This window comes from Periplaneta americana, chromosome 14, assembly GCF_040183065.1.
Source record: "Periplaneta americana isolate PAMFEO1 chromosome 14, P.americana_PAMFEO1_priV1, whole genome shotgun sequence".
Lineage (NCBI taxonomy): Eukaryota > Metazoa > Arthropoda > Insecta > Blattodea > Blattidae > Periplaneta > Periplaneta americana.
Genome location: NC_091130.1, coordinates 108,066,123 through 108,093,837, shown reverse-complemented (window position 1 = coordinate 108,093,837; position 27,715 = coordinate 108,066,123). Strand labels below are relative to the sequence as shown.

Genomic DNA, 27,715 nt, shown 5'->3' with positions numbered 1-27,715 from the left:
TTATTTCAAGAGTCTGTGCACACTGTGCAATGAGAATAATCTACTGCTCTAACCAACTTTATTAGTATAAATAGCACTGTGAGTGCAACAGCTGATTTGTTCTCTCTGCTAATTAGTGCATTTCTGACCTAGTCACAATGACGATGTAAATAAAGCATAGGATCCATGTGTTAACAAGTCTACCATAATTTATTTTGCCAAATATTCTCTAACTAGAGTTCTCAACAAAAAAAATGTAAAATGAGAAGTGGGTCAAACATCAAATGTTACTACATCACTTCAGAATGTTTTCAGTACGATAGGATATACCTACAACAAGAGAGATAAAAGTAACAGCCCCAAAACAAATCGTGAATTTTTTTTAAATCCTTGAAGTTAAATAATAAGTGATTCCCAGACATGGTAACTCAAACTTTCCTACACTGTAAGTCTGGCTGCCTTGAGAATTCCATTTCTAAACTAGAAGTTGCTGTAAACACAATTGATTATATCTACGTAAAGATTATTATTTTTTAGTCCTACAGAATACATCTGTTATGGTAACAATTAATATTCTGTAAGACCAAAAAATAATAATCTTTACGTAAATTCTTCGAGCAACAGTGCATATTACTGTATAGATTACTGTGCATATTACTGTGGAATCCCAGCCATCAAGTCACTCAACTGAGTGCGCTCCTTGTATAATGGCAGTTGACTTAATATAAAATGTAAGCATACATGCCCAACTTGGAGTCAGGCCACAAAGGGAAAATCACTAGAGGAGAGGGGTTCGATCTGGTGCTGTGGATTGAACTTCAGTGTAGCTCAATGGTGTGAGCACTTGGTACATAGAACCAAGGACCCAGGTTCGATCCTCAGCACTGGAGCGAATTATTCTCCTCTAATATCAATATTAACAATACATTATCCCAACGATGGAATGACATAGGAGAATATGCCTAGCAGAGTTCAACTTTGATGTTAACTTTAAATAATACATGGATGCATGTGAAAGCATTTAGTGTAGCTCATGTAGTTATAATGCAGAGGGGCATCACTTGGAGGTGATCTACATTACTCCCCTTAAATAATCGTAAATTTTCCCTAAACCCTTTCATCCAGGGAAAGGATTCTTTTACGTGTTAAACTACTTGAGTAGTGGTGACAATTGTATCAAATAAATATTAGAGGCCTGCATAGGCTGAAATTCTTAGACCCAGCCCGATCTGAACCAGACCTCAACCTGACCGGAAATCCGAAGACTAGCAGATAAAGCCACAGGGGTCAGGAACAGCAGAAGAGAGATCACTCCAATAGGAGCATGAGTAAGAGTAATCTACCAGTCTCCCAGGTAAAATAAATAATCAGTGCTTTGTGTCTATGATAGAGTAAAGACGAGACGAATGCTGTTACAAAATAAGAAATCAAACTAAACAATAACTCATGATATCAGTAGTCTATTGTTCTAGATGGGTGTCAGGTGGCCATCTAATCAAGATGCATCAAAATTTTCGTATTATTTTTTAATCAGTATAAAATTTGCGGGGGATGAAAATGATTTGCGTTTCTGTAAGGCCCGAGCTTGGCCCAAACCTAACACACATAAGTGAATTTCAACCTGAGCCCAGCCTGGGGCCAAAGTCCGAGAGCTTGATGCGAGCCTGTGTAGAGCTCTAATAAATATGACGAAACAGAAACATTGTATTTTGAGTCAGGGCAACTATTTATTTTGTTTTAAGACATGTCTCACTGTATACAAACTATACAGCAGTTTCAGTAGATTTAATCTAGCAACTCTCTTTTTGAATTTTAGTATAGTGAGCAGGCACTTTCAGATTGGTCTCACTACAGAATGCACAGTTTCACTGCTCCATTGTGTATACATTATGAATGCTTACCAAATTGAGAGCAGTAAGAATGTTCGAAAAGCATAATGAGGAATGAAGTACTGAACTCGAAACTGCATGGAAACTGTTGATGAATCTGACCCACACAATCAAGGAACAAGAGAAATGTTGGGGCCTGAGCCTTGGTTCGTCCACTACTGTAGCATGACTTGCGATGGCGAATGGGAAATGGGTATCCTGCCTGAAGCCACTCCCGTTCCACAAGTGCCTCCAGCCTGTTGCAACAAAAATGGTTTATATATAACTCAGACTAAAATTCATTCTGAGCAGTTCGTATAGTTCCACAAGTTTTAAAGCAGCTGAAAAAAATTCGTACTCTACTTCAGTTTTAGGCAATTAAATTAATTCATGACTAGAAGTTTATGAAGCTAACATACCCTCTTACAGTTCTGCAATCTGGATTAAGGATGACTTGAGCAAGGGATGTCACCAACAATGTAGCATCCAAGCCCTCAGAACCATGCACAAGAACAGATGCTCCTTCCTATCAACAGATTCAACATTAAAATGTTTTTCATTTTAAACAACTTTCGTCACCACCGTCACATGATGATAAAATAGGATTTGCATAACATTATATAACGAGGTCAGATTCAGCTTATTTTTCCTGATTATGACACCACTTAAAATTGCTTCTGATTCAAGTACAATAGGGTGAAGGATAATCAGGGTTTTATTGTAACTTGATTTTTCCAGTAGAAGCAAAGGTACACCATAATAAACGTGTTTTGTTGCTATAAACAGAGTTTTAATGCACTTTCTACTGTTCTTTTAGATTATTTTAGTTACAGTACCGGACTTTAGTTAAATGAGGTTTTACTATATATATATATATATATATATATATATATATATATATATATATATATATATAAATAATCTGTACAAATTCCCATGATAAAGCTTTTTGTATATTATTAATCATAATATTACTTCACTAATTATGAAAATAGACATGTAAATTGATGAAAATATTTAAAGAAATTTGTAGTTTACATAAAGATTCTAACCACATTCCTTACTTGTCACACAACCATCAGTACTATGACAACAAACTATTAAAGAGCAAAATTATTGTCTGGGTATTCATTTGCAGTCTTTAAAACTGACTGAAAGCAAGTAATCCTTTAGATGAAGTGATCTATTCCTTGTGCAACCTTGCGAAACAGTTATATTATTTGTGGTAAGTGTCGAATTCTGACTGTACAATTTGTAACTTGTATAGAAAAGTAAAATTTTTAAAAACAGAAAAATACCTTTTTTATCTATGTAATAGGTAGGATTGCTTTACATTTACAAAGAAATTAAAAAAAAATGATACATTCAGTCCTAAAATTTTTGTCTGCATAAGTATTCCATTGAAGGCACATTCTACAGATGTTTAAGTAGTAATTGATCTTTGTATTGTACTGTATTTATTTACATGGTATTCGTACATTGCTTCACAGCTAGAATATGGAACATGTCAAACGAAAAAAAAAATCTTAATAGTACTATAAAGTCTTAATTATAGTCACAGTCTAGTTGAAATATATACAGAAGAGTTTTAAAATATAGTCTAGGTACTAGTACAATACAAAATTTTAGTATCAATACTTAACAGAACACAGAAATATTCATGTAACAGAACACAGAAATATTCATGAAGCGTTGTTGAATGCCATGAATTCACCTACAGAACAGAAGGCGTGAGAAATTAGGTACTTGTTTAATTTGGCCCTAAATAATCCTATGTTTTGAGTTTCATTTCTTATATCCATAGGGGAGGCTATTAAAAATTTTTACTGCCATATAACCATATAACGCACTCCTTTTTGATAGCACGATAAACTTGTCGATGGAGTATGAAGGTAATTTTTTTTATGCATATTTATGCTATGGACTGTTGAATTAGTTACAAAGAAAATACACATAAATTAAGTCTCTTCTTGTTCTATTTTCTTATTTCACTTAATCCTGTCCAGCAATTCAATTCACGTCTAGGTATCTTCATGCCCAATTTTATTATCTGAGTTTTAGCTGCTGTTATAGTACAGTACCTAATTATGTAAATAACGGTTAATTTCTCTGACAAACACTTTTAGAAACATAAAATATAAAAGGCAAGAGTAGCCCTTCACATGCCATGAAGACACTTGGGGGGCATGGAGGTAGAGCCCCAGGCTTTCTTGGCATTAGAATGAGGCGGTGTGGTTGGCACCATGCTCCAACCACCATTTACTCCCAGGGAAGACTCAATACTCAATTTGATAGAGGCTGAGTGAACCTCGGGGCCATTCTGGAAGTTTGACAATGAGAAAATTCCATCATCACCTGGGATCGAACCCCTAACCTTCCAGTCTGAGCTACCCGGCCTCCTTTAGGAACATACCAATCTATATTACTTTATTGTTTTATCTTATATGGGGGGGGGGGGAACTTTTAAAAGTGATTTCGCCATTTTGTTTATTTTTTAAATAAAGACATGGTATTTCTTTTATAAACATGATTATACTTCATGTGCATCATTATCAGTTGGAATGATTCGTAAATACTCAATATAGGAAGTAATCAGCACACACTGCTCATGGTTCAATGAACTGTCCGCGAAACATGTTTCCAGGACGAATAATTTCACGATTTGGAGACAGTGCTTGCCCGCTAAGATCTCCTGACCTGACTGCAGCTGATTACTTCCTATGGAGTTATCTCAAAAGTAGGGTGTATGCAATAAGCCTCGCACCATCATACAGCTGAAACAAAACATATGGAACGAAATTAATGCCATCGAACCTGTTTTATTGGGGCGAGTTATGCAGAACTTTCATAGCAGATTGCAGGAATGTATTTGTTGCTGTGGAGGCTACTTACGAAATGTAGTTTTTAAAAAGTAATCAGACATTAATAAATTGCACTGCATTAGATTACTTCCAGGTATATGTGTTTTCTTTTAATTCGTCCTCAGTGTCCCACAACAGGGCTATAAAAATCGTCATATCCCACTGCCACACCCTGCATTATAACGACTATTTCGTTTATATGACGTCATTCCATTTTCGACCAATGAAGTGTAATGAAATTTTGAATTCCAACCAATCACAGTTACATTTTGCGATAATTTTTCCAGCTAGATTTATAGCCATCAATTTATCGCATGGTCGTTCTTTTATTTAGTTGTTGTCGCCAACTGTTTCCCCGTACATTGATGATCATGAATACATTAAGATGCTCTCTGCATCAAAATCCACAGTTAATTCCCGATTTACCACGAAAATCGTCTGTAGCTGCATTTAGATTGGCAACAGGCCATGATTGTTTGGCTAAACACCTGCATAGAATTGGAATATATCAGTCCCCTAACTGCCTATTGTGCAACTCAAACCAAGAAATGGATTCGGAACACCTCAAAATCTGTGCTTCATTGGCTGGTCATGATAATATCTTTGAAAAATATTGAAGTGCAAGAGGTCAAATGACTTTATTGTCAAATGCCTGGCATTAGAAAACAACAACAACAACATTAAGATGCAACTACACGTTAAACTTTTCTTTCAACTTTAAAGCAATGAATGCAAGATTGATATTTAATATTAATTAATATATTTACGTAGTGAAGACGACGTTCAAAACGGTGCACCATGTAGACACAAAATCTTCATGCATCTTAATTGAACGTACCTTTTAAACTTGATTCTTTCAATATTCTTCCCAGATTGCATGCATATGCGATTGGAATATTGAACTGTGTAGATGCAGCTTTAGTTCCGTTACACACTACAGCGAGAATGAGTTTGTCGAGTTATAAAAAATTCTTTCGTGTAGCACTGATTGTAAGTAACAGTCAAAATAAAGCACAGCTGACATTGGTCCTGCTCCCACAGGTACGAGTAACTTAACCTATAATGTAGCCTATAAAATTTGGATTTTGTGAATGAAATTAAACAATTAATAGAAAGTCAGATGTTCAAATTTATGTAACATCATCGCATATCAAACCGAAAGACCTTGCACAGTAACAATAAGGTCTTCGATCAAACTGCCTTCCGTATGGCGTAATAAAATTCGTATTTTAATTAGGCCTATCTATACAGAGATTGCTTCACTGTGTAGCAACATGTCTCGCTGTCAATACATAAGCATTTGTATATAGCTGTCCCCACTGTTACTGTTAAATTAAATTATGATTTTAGCAGATAATGAAAATATATTTATGTTAATAAGAGAAAAGTGCAGTACATATAATTAACATTGTTAAACCTGTATTTCGCTTTTCGCAATTGGCATTACTGAATAATAACATCGAATTTCTTTATTGCAGTAATCGATATTCATCTACGAGTATTTCAACTTTACAATGTCTGAATAGGTTAAGTATTCGTTAATATACAATTATTAACATTTTGTGATCGAATTTTAGGGATATACTATTATTTACATTTTTATTTTATTCACGAAATAGTCCTAATAAATGTCACTCGAGGTCCGAGATTTCCCAGATAAATCTCAGACCTCTCGTGACATTACTACAGATAACTTAATTTTTGCATCAATATGTATTGTAATGCAGCATGTAATAACAGTCATACCGTTCTTGATTGATTAGAAGTGGGAACATACCTGATCAAGGCATTGGGCCACTAGACAGGCACAATTCAATGTGTCCTTTATATGTGACATCCAGTTGGATGATTCCAAACGAGAAAGCCACCTGTCCATTGAAAGTGTACTATCATTGCAGGCTGTAAATAAACAAGTCAATAAATTATTGGTTCTAATTATATTAACTTCATACACGAACATCAAAATAAAAGTTTTGCATATTTTTATACTAGTGTGAAGGATTACAAGATGAAATAGAACATTAATGTCAGAATGAGGATGAATCTGACAGCAAAATCTTTAACATCACTGACTCAACAAGAAAATTAATACAACAGTTTGGACATGTTAAAAGAATGGAAAAAGAAAGGATACTAAGTTGGCGTTAGATAAGAAATAATGGCGAAAAACACTCTTAGAAACATAAGTAGAACACATTGCACATAATCACTCTGAAAAATCATTCAGAATAAACAGAGAAAAGATTATGTTTAGAGACCACCCAAAAAATCTGCGATGGTGTGACAGTGGTGGTGGGGTTGGGATGGTGATGTTGCCAGTAAAAGAATATATTAGAAGAGATATAGGAATATGTAGCATAATAAACTGAACAATATTATACAAAAGAGAACTACATAGTTCTCATTAATAAAAATGCAGAAAATGTAATAATATAACTGACCTTCAACAAGTTTAGCTAAGCAATCTAGTAGGACATGGTGTCGATCTATTGGTTTATTGATGCGTCGCCACTGTGGATAATGCATCTCTACCTCGAAACCACCTCCTCGAGACTGAAATTAAAACATAAATTTAAATACCAAAACTTACAAGTTAAAACATTTAGAAGTAAATAAGCATTAGATATTACTAGAGCATAGAAATTCAAATTAATTCCTTACAATTACTTTCTGTATATAAAAAAAAGCAACCAGATACTATCTGTAGATGTAAGATTATTGATTCATGGTTGTTATAACATTTCTGAGTTGCAAAAGAGTAATAAGTACATTCCAGCAATAACCTCTCCTAAGCATTTTCACGTGGTGCTACCTGTTATAAACGAACGAGGTTCTGGGGACCAAGTGACAGTATATGAAGAGGAAATCCTACACTAAAGAATGGTGATTTCATTTAATCGCTAAGTATATGGTGCCTATCAATAAATGGTTACTTTTTTGTTTTTAAAGCACTCCAAATATGATAGCTCCTTGAAAAGTGAAACTAGCTAAAGGTAAAATAGTCTCCCTTTCGGATTGCCAGGTTGAAACCTCTTTCCAAGGATCCCAGGTAAAAACTCCGTATCAATTAAAATTTTACAATTATTGAATACGAGACTGTTTCAAGTTAAAAAAAAAATCAATAAAATTTTATATAACCGCAATGTAGATATATTCATAATTCAAGAATCAAATCTAGCACAAGGTCAATTACAATATTATAAATATTTCGCATACATTTACTTCCTAAAGGATAAGAATTTTAATTGGAGTTTCAACAACTCTCACATTTTCTTTTGAAATTGATAAGGAAAAGTGTAATACAGAAAAAACTGAAATACCTAGCTATACTTGACTACACATATACCTTGCTTATAATCCATCAAATAACACTCCTTACACCCAAAGATATTGGAGAGAGAGGTCAGCAATGGGAAACATTTGCCATGTGATAATTGAAGGAAAGGCAGAAATGTTTCCCCTCTGCTGCAGCCATCTTATCACATTATGAAAACAAATTAGTCCAGGAAAGATTAAAAAAAACTAGCCACAGACCTCCCCAAAAAATTAATGTTTTGTCATCATGTTAAAAAAAATATGCAAGATAACATATCCAAAATTCACACAGCTTAGGAAACACGAAATTTTTTTCTACATTTATTTCGTAAATGGCTACATGTATGTCAATTTTTCACAAATATAGAATGAAAATAAAATTTTACATAAATTCGATCCCTATTATTTTTTTGTGGAGGGAATATCTGAAAAGATATCGCCAATTATATTGACACAATGTAAGTGCTCTATGGAGTTTTTTCACATACTATTTTTACTCAAGCATTTATGTAAATAATGGTCACTTACCACTACCATACTGTAATAATTAAAAAAAAAAAAAAACAGTTTAGAGTATTAAGAGATACTACTAATTTCAACAAAGTCCTTACATGGTTGCAGTTAATCTCACCATTCAATATTGAGGGTTCCTTAAATAACATAGTGACAGGAGTTACAAGTGGTCCTCAAGTAAACGTGTGTTAATTGCGAGCTGCAGGTACAAGTGTATTAACTGAAATGACAGAAAAGGAGGTACCGGTATTCACATATTGTACAAAGTGCTCAGATTAAATCCGCACACTTCCATCTAATTATAGTGTCAAAATAAGCAATGAAAGTGAGCACTGGAACAGGATTGCTGTTTCAGCGAATGTCAGTTATAGCTAATACTGAAAACTTCAACTTAGATGAAGCATTAACCCAGTGATGTCAAAGCAAGCGCATTTTTCTGACCTTGATGTCGTGCGAGGGCATCAAGCGCTAGGTATGGAAGGAGGAAGGATTATGTACATATATGAATAGGTAGCCTGTTGAATTAAGAAAACAGTGGTGCACAAATTTCAAATGGAACGTGAAATTTTATGTCGTTATTTTTATATGGCTTCTTTCTGTTTGCGATTATATTTATTATCGAAAAACAAATGTATTAACACCAATTTTTTAATATTGCAGTTGTTTTAAACGTTAATCATAATAAAGAGTTAAGAAGAAATATTCATATAAATTCCATAGTGTACACTTATACTTTACTAAGTGAATGAAACACATCATTTATAAAGAAAGTGCTATCCCAAAGAAAGAGATTGAGTATGGCCTAAAGTTGGAATTGATATTGATGGTATCATTAGCCTTATAAAAGTAATCAATAAACTAATCAAAACAATATTATAGTACAAAGCAAAGTTACCCAGGTATATGTTTTAACTGTAACTAATATTACATAACAAAATTCTTATGACATTATGCTTTTAAAGTGATATTGGTGCGCAACTTCCTATCATCAAAATATTAAATTATTTTCTCGAAATCTGCTGAAGCTATAGAGCTGACGTTTTACCAACACATGTGCACATATCTTCTGTTTATGATGTAACAGTAGTTGCTTTGTTAATTCATTTCCTTACAAACATTTTCCATGCGAATATTTTCAAAATTTTGTAATACACTATCTTCAGTAATATGTATTTACGATATTATATTAGATTGTTTCAGTACCTGTAAGGCTACAAAATAAACATCTGAAAATTTCACTTTTCTGTTAAAAGTTGAGAAAATATTCCTTTTGAATAAAAAGCAAACTTGTGAAAAATGAGCATTAAAATTAAAACTCACATTCTTATAATGCACTTATACTTCTCAGACAAATCTAAAAATTAACATGGATACAGTTTTAATAAGTTCTCTTCCCTTTATCCATTGAATCAGTGCTGGCCATCCCTGTATATAGCTCGATCAAGTGGTATGTACTACCTCTTTTGTCTGTCTCTTTCCTTTCTGCTGTAAAGCACTCAGGCTCTCCTGAGCTCTAAAGCATGCGCTTGCGCCTATGGGCATCAGTTGAAATGACTGCATTAACGTATGTGCTATGTGCATATCCCTTTTCTTTATTTGAATCGGGGACAATGCTTCAAAGGGCTGACATATGCTGTTTCACAGCACATTGGGAGTCAAACTTTGTAAGACAAGCTTCCTGATGACCCTCTCCATTATGTACTTGATGGAGGCTCCAATGACGTACTGAAGCAATCTATGCAGAAATTGCTACTTCTTATACTGATTTTACTTTCGAAAATACGGCAACTGCTTTGTGAGTTTTGGTGCTATGAAGGAGGCTCATCCATAAATGACAATACACACCAACACAGAGCAAGCACAAGCATCAGTCCCACTGTCAATTTTCTTCCCGAAACAAAATTCGTAGGGAAGGAAGGATCATGTCTTATCCAATGGTACCAACAAGCAGTGGATGCTGTTTCTCATAAGCAAGCATCTTAATGAAAAAGGGATCACTGTTATTTATGCAAATGGGGATGCTGACACAGAGATTGTCAAAATTGCTATACTACTAAGTGAAACATGTAACATATCTTTAATTGCAGAAGACACCGATGTCCTTATTATACTGTTGTTCCACTGTAAAACCCAACAAATTCTGAATAATTTCAAGGAAAAATTGTTCCAGGGCGGGTATCGATCCCAGGACCCTTTGCTTAGTGCATGAATGCTCTACTGACTGAGCTACCCCAGAAACTATACACGACACTGTCACGATTTTTCCTTTATATTCACACAACTCAAATGGGCTAACAAGACGCCAGAACCCAACTTTGAGTGCACACAAATTCTGTGTGACTTAAATTGTGGCTTCCTGTTAACGTACCTCTAGTAACGAATATATAGTATTATGCAAATCTGGCTTTTCCTTGAAATCATTCAAACCTGCTTTACAGGGAGCTACTACCTGAAAGCCAGATTTGCCAACAAATTCTGTTTGTACTACCACACTGATATTGAGCGATTGAGACCTAACAGATCAATATCTGACATCTATAGTATAAAACAAAGACTTAGATTTGACGTTTCCAGAAGACTGCTTATTATTCACGCCTTTAATGGCAGCGATAGCACATCAAGAATTTTTGGAATAGAAAAGCAAAATGCACTAAACAAACTAATAAATACCAAAAATATTGCTGCTTTCGCAGAACAGTTCTCTTATCCAAACCAACTCTGCAGACATAGCTTTGACAGGAGGAAATGCAATGGTCACGTTATTTGGTGGTCAACAGCATGAGATGCTGACCCATCTGCTTCAAACAATACCAATAGCAAAATTTATTGGACCAAATGTTTTGTTACGCTTGAAAGGCTACTTCCCACAGTATCTGTCACGAAGTACCATGCTTTACATGTCTATTATCAAATTTTTAAATTGAAGATGAAAGAAAAGTGTGACTGAGGATGGAAAATGAGAAAAAAAAATGAATATTACCCAGTTAAAACCAATCTAACTGTTACAGTTATGTGACCATGCGCTATTAAACTAGACGTTGAAGAACAACAAAATTATTAAGAGCTACGACTGCCATAAAATAAACTGGACAGAAGTTCAGAAAATTATAATCAATGTTTATTTGTCATTTTGTTAAATTTATACATTCTCTAAAAATATAAACTGTTTTGTAATGTAATATTTTCCCTCCAATCTTAAAATGTTTTAACTACAATATACATTTCAATTTCAATTAATACATGTCTAAAAAAGTTTTAAATTTGTTATATACAGCATACATTTCATTTCCTACTGAATTACTTAATAAATCTAGAAAACCTATTTTCCTGGTGGTTTCCCTACCACTGATTGATGATGTGAACATTGGGTATGTTATTCTGCACATTTTTTTTAACATGATGGTGGAAAAATTAATTTTTATTGCAGTTTTTTGACCCCAAACTATGTATTTTCTGGGCTAAATGGAAAGGTGAACTGTATATAATGTAATATGAGTGTTCATATTTATTATTCTAATCACATAACTATTATTAATTAGCAATATTATAAGTTTATAGTGCCAAGCAGGCTGCAAAAATGGGAGTATTTAAGAGTCTGAATGATCATTTGCTTGATTTCGATCCATTTTTAAATAACATTAAAAATTTCATACAAAGTATCCCAAGAGGAATGTAAAATACTTCATGATAAAGTAGTCTGGATTAACCTACATTGATTTAACCTGATGTATACCTTAACCAAAGTCAAATGGTTGGGGAGAAATTAAGGAGAGAAATACTGTAACATCCTATGGTTCCATGTACTACACTTGCCGTGTTATGCCAGATCTTTTGCACACAGCAGCATCTGAGCACCGCAACACCAGCACAAAACACACAACAGAATATACGTTCACTTGACATTTAATTTGTGTGTTCGCAATAATGAATATGCAGACATGCTGTTTGTTTATGAATTTTGTGATGGCAATGCATTGACTGCTGTTGAGGAATATAGACGACGTTTTCTTAGTCGAAGTGTTCTATTATCTAGTTGTGTGTTTTCCCGTGTTTACCTATGTTATCTTAAACTGGCAAGCTACTAAGTGTTTCATTGAGTTCGGAAAGAGAACCAGTATCAGTACCTGATATGAATTTACAATTCATGATTCATGGAATCCATAAGAAGGGCAATCTTTGTAATCTGTCGTATGTAATTATTTTATCTCCTTACTGAGTTTATATTTAATTATGAAATAAACTTATTGGAACAATATGTAATAACTCTGTATGCATATACAAGGGGTAATCAATAAGTTTCTGGACTGCCCTGAATATAGGCAACACACAGGACACAAGAAATAGAAAGATCCAACATTTTCAATAATGTATCATATCACAATGTTCTAAATTACCTATAGAATTACGTCTATAATGCCTCTCTTCATTTAAAACTTCGCCCATCAATAACTTCCCTACTTTTACATTTCGGACATAGGTATATTAGGTTAAATCGATGTAGATATATTATTAACTACATTATCCTGAAGCATTTTACATTCCTCCTGAGATATCCTATATTTATAGTAGCTTTCAAGTACCATACAAATAGGGCAAAGCACGAAGTGAAAGAATGTAACCTCTTTGAAGATTACTACAACAGATTGAGCACTGTAAAAAATTGTGACTTAATGCTTATATTCATGCGATTGATTTATTTATGTATTTATTCTGCCAACAACAGGAATAAATCCTACTTACAGTTGGCACAATTATGTCGAACTGTGTTGTATAATACAAACTACACAAACTCATTAAGACTGTGGATAAAGAAAAATATTAGGCCTACACAAAATTGTAAATTATAATACAAATTGTAATAAAATAGCGTGTACAGATGTTCATAAAGCAATTTTACTATGTTGTAATGATAAGCCAAAATCCAGACGGTTATTTTTAAAATATAGGGAATTAAATATGTTACACAGTTGAATTAAGGTGAGTATTTGGCTAAATCGCAAAGAACAGAATGCCAGTAGGGGAAGTTATCTCCACTCTCACTGCATGGCAGCTGCTCTCTCTGTCTACTGTCTGCCCCGGCTCACTGCCTATAACACACAACAAACCTACACCCGCAAAGCTGAAATGTGCATTCGACACTGGGAAAAAGTGGAGGGCGATGGTGAGTGGAGCTTGTATGTTCTGTTCTTTGCGATTTTTTCTTTATTTTCACTGCATTAAAATTAATAGGCTGTAATAGTTCTTTACTAATAATTACACTACTAATTATCTTATATGAGAATAATTGTTGCACCACCAACTCTATTGAATTCTTTGTAGTCTGCCATAGTTTCATTACTAAGTGATGAAGCGCTGGGAAGTGTTAAATTCTTTGTATCTGCCACAGTTTCATTATTAAGTGATGAAACACTTGGAAATGTTAAATTCTTAATAGTCTACCACAGTTTCATTATTAAGTGATGAAACACTTGGAAATGTTAAATTCTTTGTATCTGCCACAGTTTCATTATTAAGTGATGAAACACTTGGAAATGTTAAATTCTTAATAGTCTACCACAGTTTCATTATTAAGTGATGAAACACTTGGAAATGTTAAATTCTTAATAGTCTACCACAGTTTCATTATTAAGTGATGGAGCACCAGGAAATATTAAATCTTTCTAGTCTGTTAGTTTTATTACAAATAAGACACAATGGTTTATTTTTAAAAGTCGACTCTTCTTTGAAAGCACGAAATTCTGAATCAATGACACGAATACTCACAATAAACTAGCAAACAAAAATAAACTCACGAGTTACACATATGATGTTCGGACTGAGAGCTATTGCATACTAGCTCACAGCCAATGAAGGCAAGTGATTAGGGAAGGGCATATTATGTTAGACAGTGAAGTGGGGTGGAGTTGTCAGTTTTACAACTTGTTACTATCCTACGAGATGAATAAATGTTGGAAGCCAGTGCCTATCATCAAATGGTTACTCTCAAGCAAATGTTAATTCACATTTCGTGGATATTTTACGTATTAATTAATCTCTGATCACTGATCACTAAGCTATGAAATAGAAAAACAAACAAGTACGAAATGCATTTTTTTTCCATTTAAAGAAATTATCGGATTTCGAATCCTGTCATTTGTCACACTGAACCTGTCCGAGGGCATCATGTTGAGGAACCATATCTGGCCCATGGGCCATATTGTTCATCAATGGATAACTGCATGAATTAAACAAACCAGAGATCGTTTCAATTCTGTTACTGCATCATTACCTTGGTTCTTAGTAACTTCATTGCCTTTCCTCTGTAAGTTCACTGTGACACAATATGTACACGCTTTTTTTTTAACAAGATTTTAATGTTTCTGTTTTTGCATTTCCTATTATATCAACTATCACTTCTCTTCAACAACAACTGCCATATTCTGACCGTGACTGTCATTGTTATTTTCTAGAACCCGATCGCAAACTCGTGGCACCTGCACGAAAGACGAATTGGCATCCGACTCGCCCAAGAGTCTTGCTGGGGGGAGGGGGGGGGTGTTTGAAGAGTACGTTCTATGAGTAAGCAGTCGCCTGCACACACAGAAAACCCCCCCCCCCCACTCCAAAGCCTCAGAAAAAAGCTTGCGCATGTTGGTACCATGAGTTTGTGATCGGGCTCTACCTTTCCTTTCGGAATCTTTGACTTACGAGGTTGTAAAGGATAAAAGGTATCCCCGTAACATGCCATGAAGGCACTTGGGGGGCATGGAGTTAGAGTCCCATGATTTCCATGACCTCGGCACTAGAATGAGGTGGTGTGGTCGGCACCACGCTCTGACCGCCTTTTACCCCCTGGAAAGATCCTGTACTCAATTTTATAGGAGGCTGAGTGAACCTCGGGGCCATTATGAAAGTTTGGCAACGAGAAAAAATCCTGTCACCACCTGGGATTGAACCCCGGACCTTCCAGTCCATAGCCAGCTGCTCTACCAACTGAGCTACCCGGCCGCCACTTACGAGGTTGTAAGTCACTAAAATGATTTTATCATTAAGCATATCAATAATATCCTGAATGGAATATAATAATACTTTGAATACAGGAAACTGTTATTCAATACAAGACTTTGCTCTTGGAATTCATCTTGTGATGTGTAAGGCAAAGAACCAAAAGCTTCCTTGCCAATATGTTTTAATCCTATGTTTGTAATAAATCAAACCAATACAGCAACTGATAAGATAACTAGTTCCACTTATTCTACAATTCCGAATCCTTACATGTGATGTGTCTTTCAATAATGAACATCTTTAATAGCATTCGTTTAGAAACAAAAATTAGTATATTATAGGTAAGAAAACCCAATACATATTGTAATTCTGAAGACTGGTGTCTTAAAAATAGGTATACTCGAGGTAAATAAAATTTCACACCGTACATATCAGCATAAGGTTCTTTTCTACAAATAACTTGTAAGAATGGAACATGTCATTCTATAATGGTATTGTAGGAACTAATGTAAAAAAAAAAAGTGGTCTTAAATCCTGGCATCATTGTAATAGTGTTTTCCAATGTGTGTCCAAATTTGCCTATTTAAATTTTTTGATCATATATATGTATACCGTGTCCTGCTTAGAAGGATTGAGAAGTAAGTGCTAATTTAAAGTATAAATAATGGTTTTATTTTGTATGACTTGATGTAAAAACTCTCCCAGTTTCGGAGAATGGTCAGTGCAACTCGATGTGTGCGCCTTGAGCTACCCTGAAGACATCTAAAAGGTACTCAACCTTCTGCCAAGTGTTCCATAACATTTGTGGAATGATTAGCACAGCTGCATTTATAATGCGTTTTTTCAATTTTTCCAAAGTGTCAACTGTATCACGTTGGTACACAATACTTGTCACAAAGCCCCAGAAGAAGGTCAATGGGTATCAAATCGGTTGACCTAGGTGGCCAGGCAAGGGTTCTCCTCTTCCGATCAACCTATTGGGAAAGTTTGCATTCAAGAAGCCACGCATTGCTCCATAGTAATGGAGTGGAGCCCCATGTTGCTGAAAAACCGATTCTGGGAGGAGTTGATCAACAACAAAAGTTTTGCAACATGTCCAGATACACATTCCCTGTGACTGTTGCCTCAATGAAGAAGAATGGTCCAATGACGGAATGTTCTACTGAATGGCGCCAGGCTTGTTTCCACGATAAACATTACTGCGCATGTGCATGACATGCAACTGTGCATAAACTTGGACAGTTTCTGCATCTTGTCAGTTGTAAATCACAATGATATCTTCATCTGATTTTAAATGGTGAGCATTTATTTCTCGATCCCTCTAAGCGGGACATGGTGTGTATATGTGTATGTTACTGTAAATGTACGAACACCAGTAAATCTTAGAATTTACCGGTATAACCTAACATTTACCATTACAGTGCGGTAAAACACCGAACTATCTTATTTGATATATACATTTTGAACTTTTACCAAGAGATGTTGGTAAATCTCAGGAGTTACCGATCAGCTGTGGTAAAATCGTATTAAAGAAGAAAAAATAATCTTTACTAAGATTTGCCGTTCTTCGCACTTTTACATATCTATTTCCAATTCATCTTTTATTCTTGTTTTAGGATCTATTTAAAAACATAAATAAAAATCACCTCAGCAATGACTGAAATAATTTGTATTTATTTTTAATTTAAGTTATTTAAATATTCATACATTCTAATGTGAGTATAATAAACAATATTCTATATTAAAAATAGGGAAAAATATTATAATTTTAACCACTGTCTGTTATAGTATTCAATATAAAAATTAACGCCTTTACATCTCCTCAAAGAGTCTAGGTCCACAAATAAAGTAAAATTAACATTATGAAGCACTTTCTTGTTCAACACTTTTTTAAAAATTTACACTTTTTGAACCCTTGTCCTCCAACGAAAGATAATTGACCAACCACTTCCCGTACACTAATTCCTTCTTTTTCTAATTCTTCAATGCTGATAAAATTTTCTTTACACAATATAAGGTGGTTCCTAGAGTACAATGACATCAGTTTGCCAGCTTTGGTACCAAGTTGATAAAACTCATCTTAAATATTTATGATCACTGTTATTATTGATTTTGCGTCAATTTTTGCATCCGGTACTTTGATTCTCACATTGTATCCGACTAAAAATTATGGAATTTTGTTACAAGTGGCTGCTTTCATTTTCTTCACTTGCATTTCAAGACCTTCTTTGGCAGCCTCTCAGAACCGCTTCACCCCTGCAAACATGTCTGAATCTGCACAATGAAGGCGAGATTCTTCGTTCTAGCTTTTACCAGCTCGCATCGGTAAATCCTGAGATTTACCAACATTTATTAGTAAAAGTTCAAAATGTATGCACCTAATAAGATATTTTGGGGCTTTACCGCACTATAATGGTAAATGTTAGGTTATACTGGTAAAATCTAAGATTTACTGGTCTTTGTACATTTACAGTAACATGTATCTCTCTTATTGTCCTTTCTGTTATCACATACAATTAAAAATTCTCTAAAACTCGTAGTAGGTAAATTTTACCTATTCTGTGTCAATAGAGACATGTATTTCAACATTTGAAAATGCATTACTGGTTATATTTTAGCTCTCCCCCCCCCCCCTCCCTCCCCAAAAGGGATCTATTCTGAGACACTATTTCACTGTTTTCATACTTAACATTTTTAGGCCTATATCACGATCTAGACAACTGTTAACAGTTCAAAGCTATGAAGTTCACAGCTAAATGTTCAGAAGCCTTTACCATCAACACTGGAAATTTCACAATTCTCTGCTCTTCAGTACAAAAAAAAAGAAAGATATCTGTTATTCAGGACAAGAACATCAACAATATTCGTACTGTTTTTACATAATATGTGTAAGAATTAAAATACAACATATAAAAACGATGATTTTTTCATACACTGTACTAAATAGATCGTAACAGATGTTGGAATGTTATTAAATATTAAATATTTATACGTTTCTTGCAAATCAGGATAGAGGAACACATAATTGATAAATGTGAGCTAGTCTTCAGATTTTTTAATGCACAGTAAAGAATGAGGAAATACGAGTATTTATTCCAATATTCTGTTTCTTTATATACATCGAGTCCCAAAGGTGGAGAGTTACTTTTATTCATCTTACCTTGCAGTAAAATTACTTACCAGGTTTTTGTTTTGAGCATGCATTTGTAATCAGTTTCCTTTCAAAGTAAATTTTTTCCCCATACAATAATATCCATTCCTCTGTGTTACCATACTCCTAACATAATGTCCCTTACTCTCCCTTGACTGCATGCTTGAAATTTATGAGGAAAAGCTAACGCTCTCCTATTGGGTGAGGAGAGGTAGAGCTCTCCTGGTCCAATACCAATGGAACATGATGGATATGATTAGCATCATGTCCAAGCTTTAGTTAGGTACCCACTGAGGTTGAGGGCAGCCATTTAGGGCAGGGGTAATATCCCATGTGTCACCACGGGGGTTCAAACCCGCAACTGTCATTGGAGTCGGATGCTCTACCATCTGTGCTACCCTGCAAAGCAGAATAATGGTGACCTGATTATGTTTAATTCATATGCTGGTGTCAATTTCCACGCGCAGTAATGAAAAATTGTGATCAGTGTATGTTATATGAATAAGTATTTCAATGCTATGTGCTAATAATTTTAGAATCAGTAACATTGTATACATGCAGAGGTCGATATAAAACAGTTGAACGACATATAACAGGGAGGAATAAAACAAATCTGAAAAGGGTGTATCGCTTTGCATTCAGATTAAGTTCAAACAAGACACAGAGTGTAATGCTCTGATGTGTGGGACGAATACATTAATCGCAAGAGTCATGCAATCCTTCCAAATCATTCACGAAACTATACAAAACAAAAAACCTGGTAAAGTAAGATAAAAACTTCTAGATTTATTTAATAGAAAAGGGAAAGCATACGTACTAATCAACTGAGATTTTGTCATGAAAGATAAACAAGTATAAAATTTTCTATTAATAATTTGCACAGCAAAATGATCATAACAGAAGGATTAATTCATATGCATGACTTACCTCAATCCTAAGCAATTATTCGTGTCAATTTTAATTACAGATTTGTAATAACAGCATTTTTTATCTTAGGTTTTATTTATAGCTGCTTTAACTTCGAGGTCATTTCATGACTGTCGACTGTAGGAGTGGTACACTGTTGTTGATAAACTGGATTTCTGTCACCAATCGGCCAGTTGACCTACTCATATATCATTAAGCAGCCAACCCATCATATACAATGAGCAGGGATTGAGTCCATGCAAAACATTATCTTATCTTTTGTAGCAGAAATGAGAATCAATCTGACATCTGTCTTTTCTGTAACTAGATTCCTAATCGTTTATGATCGAGGAAACCAGTAAAAACCTACCATTGGCTAGACCCAGAATTTAAAATCAGGACTTCATGAATGCAAGTCCAGTGTTTCATCACTGAAAGGGGAATTCACAGTCTTCCAACTTTCCTGAGGTTGATGCAGATAGGTGGAAAAATATCCACCTGAAAAATTGTCGAATGAGCGTTAATTTTCTAGATTTTAGCTTTTGAATTTTCTTCTATACCTTATAAGTCGTTATGTAAGGAGCAACAACTCGAAGGGGTCTGTAGCTTAGTGGATCAAGCACACTTCTCTCCTCTTTCTTTTTTATATTTGCTTCTCATTCATTTCTTTCACTGTACGAGTGAGTATTATTTTATAGTTCAATGTTCTCATCAGCTTGTTTTATTCTTATATTTATTTTGTCATAATAATATTCTGTGAGATAATACAAACTTCAACAGTATGAATAAATGACAACCTTATGCCAATAAGATTCTTAAAATGTTACTACAAAGAAGTGCAAGCTGTGCAAAGAACATTTCATAATATGTGTATGAAATGAAAATTAGATATTTTATAGACAGTAAAGAAACATGTAAGTTATTGTAGAAAGATATTTTTATTTTGCATTTTACCAATAGATTAAGTTCTGGTAGAATCAGTTTTGGAATATGAAAATCAAATTTGGATGTTAAAGAAAGATTTGGGAAGAAAAACTACGGAAATAGAAATGGACCATCTATGTAGAAATTCAAGAGCATCTGCATTGAATCATATTAAGAATGCAAAAATTGGGGAAAGAATAAATGCCAAAGAAACAGCTTTGACAAGAATTGAAATAAAAAGGCTAAATTGGCTGGGCCACTTATTGAGAATGCGAGAAAGCCGAAAAAATTATATGAGTTGAAATCTCACACTTAAAAAAAACCGCTCAAGATAGATGGTTGGTTCTTAATTTTACAAATATCACCTTCTACATTTTGTGCTTGATACAAATCATAAAAACATGAGAACTACAAATTTTGTCTACAAAAGAGCATCTTACAATTACATTCTGATTGCCAAATATCTGTCAGAAAATGAATGTCATTCACATTTCGAAAAACAGTTCTTTCTGAAATAAGCTTTGATGTGAAGCATGGACCATATCATGAAAATAATGATTAGGGAATGGGCTTTTAGATAGATATTCATTCATTGTGTTCTGCCCAAGGATCTCTTTCACTGCAAATCCAGCATTTTCCAATATTTCCTATTTTCTGCCTTCCTCTTAGTCTCTGCATATGATTCATATTCCTTAATGTTGTCTATCATCTGAATCTTCTTCTACCCCAAACTTTTTTTTCCGTCTACCTACCAATGCATCCTCCGTGGAGAGACTTCTACCATATTTGCAATTTTTCTTGGGAAAACTAAATGCAGTAGCTTCCCATTGCTTTCCTCACACCACTCTCTCTTTCGCATCTTAAAAGATCCCAGAGGACCCTAAAGTGTTGGTGAGGAGAGTGGATTTGACCAATTAGGTCCTCCAGATTTGACCGAAATTCATCACCATAGCATTAAATATCAGATCTGTCAGAGTTTCTGATCCAATAAGGGACCAGGAAATTCCAATTTGCCTTTGCCTTCCTTTATGTATTAAAAGCTGATATTCCAACTAACTACAGTTATAAATGAGTAAGCAATATCACCATTCTAATATAAATAATTCCGTTGTGTTTGAAAGCAGTACCCAATTGTAGCAAATGAAACTCTGTGTTCACTGTTTAACTGATGAAGTTCATCCCATACCATACCACTGCCTACAGCTTCCACTGATGTAGACTTGTAGTGGCTTCTGTTCAGTAGGTGGTGCTCATTTTTCAAATGCAAGTTCAAATGAATAGTCTCAACCATTATTTATAAATAGCAAGTGCACTTCTCTAGATCAATTCTTCAGTCTTCCTAACTCAGTTCTTCTCTGTTAGATTTCAGTGTGTTGTGAATAAGACCTCAAAATGGTTCTAACATACATCATATTCACTCAAATATACTCTGTGTCATTTTCAAATTTTAGTACCTAAAAATCTGAAACCTCCTGACGATGATGATAATGATGATTATGAATGAGAATAAACTTTAATTGCATCTTCCCTCGTAGACAGATGACGATTACTTTGTAGAGAGTGCTGTATTTTCTTAATGATAGTCTTAACTTGTCAAAAGAAATATATGTCAAATGCTTGGCAGAATGGCATGTAATGAATCAGAATAATTTGAACAGTAGCATTGCAACTGCCTTCATCATCTGTGAAAACAGAATTCAAAGTATGTCTGACCTCCCCAGGAGTCCAGTATAAGCAAGAAATCTTGGCATTGTTGAAGCATAGGTTTGACAAACATTTCAAAATGATTTTAACATACCCATCGGCTCTATCCCATTCTATGGATATACATGTTGATGTGAGATTTCTTTGACACTGATAATTATTAGATCTCGGATTTTAGGCTAAATGCCTATTTTTCTTTCATAGGGATAAAGTAAAATTAATTAAATATCTTCACGTTTCATAAAAAAATATGAACATTAGAAGATGTTTTATGGTGCCTAAAATGTCTACTTTGGCCTATTTGAAGGTTTTAGAGCCTAAAAATTCTTACTTATATTTTGTTAATATTTATTTTTAATTTTTTCGGCTAGCAATGAAAGAAAAAGCTTTGAATATTATGGGGTGGTTTGGTTCAAAGACCCTGTAACAGTTTGGTTGTAGGAATGAAGAAATTCCTGGAAAGTGACTGGTTTTGTTGAGCACTTGGAGATGCAATAGGAATGTGATAAATGGGGAGGATGCATTTCTTCCTAAGGAATCAGTATGGAAAATGTTGCTAGATTTAAATATGCACTCATTACGTAGGTGTAGGTACCCCCTGGAAACATTTTTTCTATTTATAAAATGGTTGTCTAAGAAAAGGAAAGTTTCACAACAGAACAATTTCAGAAAAAGCTTGTTGTGTGTTAGAATGTCAATTATTCATTGCTAAATTAATTAATTAAACTGTAATATAAACACTTCTGTATTGGCAGCCACAGAACAATGATGCTGATGATTTCATGAATAATTATTCATGGAAAAAGGCCAGTTGGAAGACCACGTAATCAATGGGAAGAAATTAAACAGAAACATGTAGCCAACCTGATCCATATAAAAACTGGAAGGCAACTGCAAGAAACAGGGAGAAATGGAAGAGAATAATAACGGAGGTCATGGTCTGAAAACGGGCCAAAGCACAGTAGAATCACAGTCTAGTATATACAGTCTCGAAGCTCAATACATAGTAAATATGCAACCATAGATAGTTGCTAACCACTAAGATCGCTACTATTGCCTCATTACAGACAATACGAAATAGTACCAGCACAGTCTATTGTTTCTAGCACCCTCAACAACTCAAGCTTCGTGACTGTATATACTAAACTGTGGTAGAATGATGACAAAAAATAAAGTTTCTAACCACAATAATTTTTAATACTAATTGTAATTAATTTCACTTTTATTCTTACTTATTCATTTTTATTCTTATAAACACATTTTAGGTGCATAAAATCATATTTTAGGTGCATAAAATCATATTTTAGTTGCCTGAAATTGCATCTTTAGGTGCCTAAAACTGTATTTCAGTGCCTAGTTAGAACCTACTTTAGGAACCCAAAAGTTTATTTTTAAGAGCCTAAAAATCCGAGATCTATCGATAATAACATACTGCAGTCTAATCAATGTCAAATTTGTCAGCCTGTCAGAAGTCAGCACAAAATTTGACAGTCATTCGAATATGATTACAGATTGCATAAATCAGATCACATGTCTATTCCTAATTCACATTTGTCTTGGTGCTGATATTTTGTTTGGATTGGCAAGTCGTGATAACTTCGCATTTTCTCTAATCTAAACCAATACTAATAAAATTCAGTCACGAACTAATGGACCTGCGTCTGACATTAAATTATTATAAAATGTATAAACAACCCTACCGCTTGATCAGTGTTGTGTTGAAAATCAGGTGAACTTTCTGCGACTCATTTCCCCTGCAGGTAGCTCGCAAAATACACTAAACTGCATTCCAGATAACATTAATGCCCATGCAATTAACACATTGTCTCTTGGACGTCGACCTTGCATTTCCTGTGAATACCACTCTACATTATGACCCTCTTCACAAATAATCGTAACACACAACAGTGCCCCTTTAGTATAACAACTCACTTTTATAACAGGCGATGCACAGTGCGAACAAAATTTAAATAGTTTATCTAAACAACTCCACATAATTAGAAACCACGTTACTTCAATACAAGTTTCTTTGTTTATGTCTTTGCTATCATTGTTCTCAAAGTTACTATCATTTTCGGAATTTTCACTCGGTTCATAACTTCCATCATTACTATTGTCAAAAGTTTCGTCAATACATAATTTTCTAAATATTTCCCATTTCGTACTGAACTTTTTTATCCACATTAAATGTTTCTTCTGAATCTTGGGATGAAATTTCCTCATTAACTATCATGTCACAAGTAGATGTACAAGGTGTTTGAAGAAGTGTGGAAACAGTCTTCTTCCTCTCTTTCATCACATATCATAAATTTCGTGATTTCTTTTCTTCAACTCTCAATATATTCACATCTCTTAATGTTGGTACTACTCCAGATTTAAGGATAGGTCCTTTTTTTATCGGGCATTAATTTAAACTTCATAACCTCAAATTCATCGTAATCAGATGGTAAAAAATAGTCAGAGCAAATAACTGCATTAGATGTTGGGATAAAGCGTTTTCTCTCGAAAAAGTGCAACCAGGCCAAATGCCGCTTTGGAGCGCAATCTCTTTTAAGAAATGAATAGAAGAATTTTCTCTCCTTTCTGTCCTTGTCTTTATATCAAGAAATGTTGGAACATGCATAAACCGCACATTGAGGCATTTTAAAGACTGCATAGAATGAGGAAGAAACTCAGTGTGACACATGCCTCACTGCTTACAGCTACATGACCAATTGGCAAAGTGATGTCATACTATTTCTAAGAATTGCTCTCCTGTGAAAATGGTGGTGAGCTGGAAGTAAAAACTATTGCATTGTTGCTTTGAAGGATGAGTACATTAATTTAAAAAATATATATTTTTTGTGTTGTGTTCCCCTTTAATATCGAATTCATGCTGATCGGTTATGATGGAAGAGTGATTACTGTAACTAATAGAATTGTCTGAAACACTGTGAACCCCCTTGCGAACCACCTCTCTGGTAAAAGTATTAATATTTCTGCATATTAATGAAATACCAGTTTCCATAACATATCAAATGTTATCTGTCATGTTTCATTGTATCTAGAAGTGAGGTGAGTATATGAATAGACAAAACATTACAGTCATTGGGTGTGAGATGTGTCTTGTGAGAGCTCATGAAAAATGTGAGATACACATAATCATGGCTTCTTGTGTTTGGAATTAAAAATAATTTCCCTTTTCGTTGAGCTGTGCCTTTGTGATGTGAAGACATTGCTTATCTTATCTTTGTTTACAGACAGCTGATAGCAAATACGCAAACGAAGATTCCCGTCAGTTCAAGGAAGCATATATTATAATTGCTGATTTGTCTATTGCAATGGTAGAAGAAAGTTGTTATTTTCAAACACTTTTCGTGGGAAGTGGAAACATTTCAAATCTTACAATAACATTTTACATAAATCAAAACTGTCCAAATTGAAGAATTGTGGAATAAGAGAAGATCTGAAAGGAGAATTCAATCTGTCGACAGAAAATCAAATTTTAAAAAATTATAAATATGAAAAATAGAGTAAAAGTGAAACCAGATCTGAAATGGATAGGCAATAGGACTACAGATCTACATGTGCAGGACTGGGAGCAAATGGCCCTTGATTTGTTAAAAGGAAAACAAATCCTGCAAAAGTGACAAGTAAAAATGAATTGGGTATGGTAATTATTTTACTGACTCATTCTTTACTCAATTGAATGAATGACAACGAATGTGGTTCTACAAATCAGGTCATGTTATTTTAGGGGACCTGGCAATTGCAGTCTATTATCGAAGACCATCTTCTGTGAACCTGGTGCCTAAAGAGATGGAGTACATATCAACACCAGGTGCAAGTTTGATGCTTGACGTGACTCTTGAGGGACCCAGCAGACATGCAGGGAAAAGAAAATTATAAAATTGGAAACATCAAAGGGACGATACTGAAATAACTAGAGCTACAGAGATGGTTTATGTTAAAACAGATAAAAGATGCTCACAATGAAAGAGGAGAATTTGCAAAATACAGAAAGAAGTACTGTAGCCAAAATAACTAACTAACTAACTAACTAAATAAATAAACAAACAGATAAATAGATAGACAGACATACAGACGTATGGACAGATGGACCGAGAGACAGACAGATAAATAAATAGATAAATTAATAACTAAATATATAAATAAGTAAATAAATAAATAGTTGTAGAAAAGAGAAAGAGAATGACAGAATAGACATGAATTAAGCACAAATGACTGTGTAATTTCTATTTCTATTTGTTTGTAATAATAATAGTAAAATAATATGTAACAATATTAATTTTGTAAGATAATGATGCCGTAAAAAATTATATTACAAATAATAACGAATAATAGAATATATTTTATAATACTGTAATAATGGTAATGATAATAAATAATATTCGTTGAGTGTAATAATAATAATAATAATAATAATAATAATAATAATAATAATAATAATAGTACGAGTGTGCCACTATGGTTTAATAGATAGTCACACACTTCTCAACTAAATGATCTGTGGTTTGATTCCCAGCTTGGGTTGATATTTCTTCCATTCGAAGAGATTGAATGTTTGTCCTTTGCCTTGTATTTGTTCTGTAACATCTCCGTGGTGGCCCTTCATCGTGCTGACCACATGATTAAGGAAGTCAGGATTGTGAGAGTCTAGGTTCCAAGACCCTCCTCTATTGGATTTTAAGTAGGTAAAAACGACATTGTCAGGCATCATAGCGTCGTGGCCTAAGGCATCATTCCTAAGACTAGTGTTACAGAATGAGCATTGGTTCGAGTCCTCATGGTGGAAAAATTTTCCCATGAAATTTCGGCCACTGTGCCTCAGGAATTGCGAAGTGTCATCCTGGAGATATTTTGTCTCATTTTGCAGAACCATAGGTTTCTCTTTCAGTAAGGAAGTGCTGATTAAGCCACTCTACATGTTCTTTATTAAATCAATACAGTTCCTCACAGTTTCATAAGTCAGAATTCCTACTTTTTTTTTTTTTTTTACAAATTTTTCATTTTCGTTGAGAAAACAAACCCCATTACCATATAATTCTCTTATGCTGAGCCATCTACTGAGGTGGTTTAAGAAAATGTAAGCCGTGCTCTAGTAAATGTGAGCCATTGCATGTTTTATTAATACTGATATGGAAGCTGCGTCTCAGCAAGGGAGCAGCTGAGATGCTGATAAACTTAAAGAATACTTAATTTATATCCATATACCCATTTACAGTGGTTCACGAATTCAAAGAGTCTGATCACGAAAGGAGACTACTATATTGCCAGTGGTATCAGAGATTCCTCGACTGATAAGGATTAGAAGAAAAAACAGAAAATCAGAATATGGACTGTCATACCAAGAGCATGAATAATAGGGCCGATCTTCACCGGTTCTGTCGATTCAGATGTGTACAATTCAAAGTTAGTGTATCCATTCATTGCCTAGCTAAATCATGATGAGATCAATCACTGTTTCTTTCAGCAAGATAATGCAATGGCACATACATCTAACTGTATTA

At 34.4% G+C, this 27,715-nt stretch overlaps 1 protein-coding gene across 3 annotated transcripts in view; it reads right to left on the bottom strand.

The window, feature by feature from the left end:
* The window catches only part of LOC138713634 (myotubularin-related protein 9), an 89,131-nt gene that overhangs the window by 6,528 nt on the left and 54,888 nt on the right, over positions 1 to 27,715 (bottom strand). For all 3 annotated transcript variants that reach the window (XM_069845884.1, XM_069845883.1, XM_069845885.1), the window contains exons 7-10: positions 7,150 to 7,261; positions 6,486 to 6,607; positions 2,267 to 2,373; positions 1,881 to 2,104 (exon numbers count right to left, since the gene is read on the bottom strand). In XM_069845884.1, the coding sequence (XP_069701985.1) occupies positions 1,881 to 2,104; positions 2,267 to 2,373; positions 6,486 to 6,607; positions 7,150 to 7,261 (565 nt within the window). The remainder of the gene's footprint in view (positions 1 to 1,880; positions 2,105 to 2,266; positions 2,374 to 6,485; positions 6,608 to 7,149; positions 7,262 to 27,715) is intronic.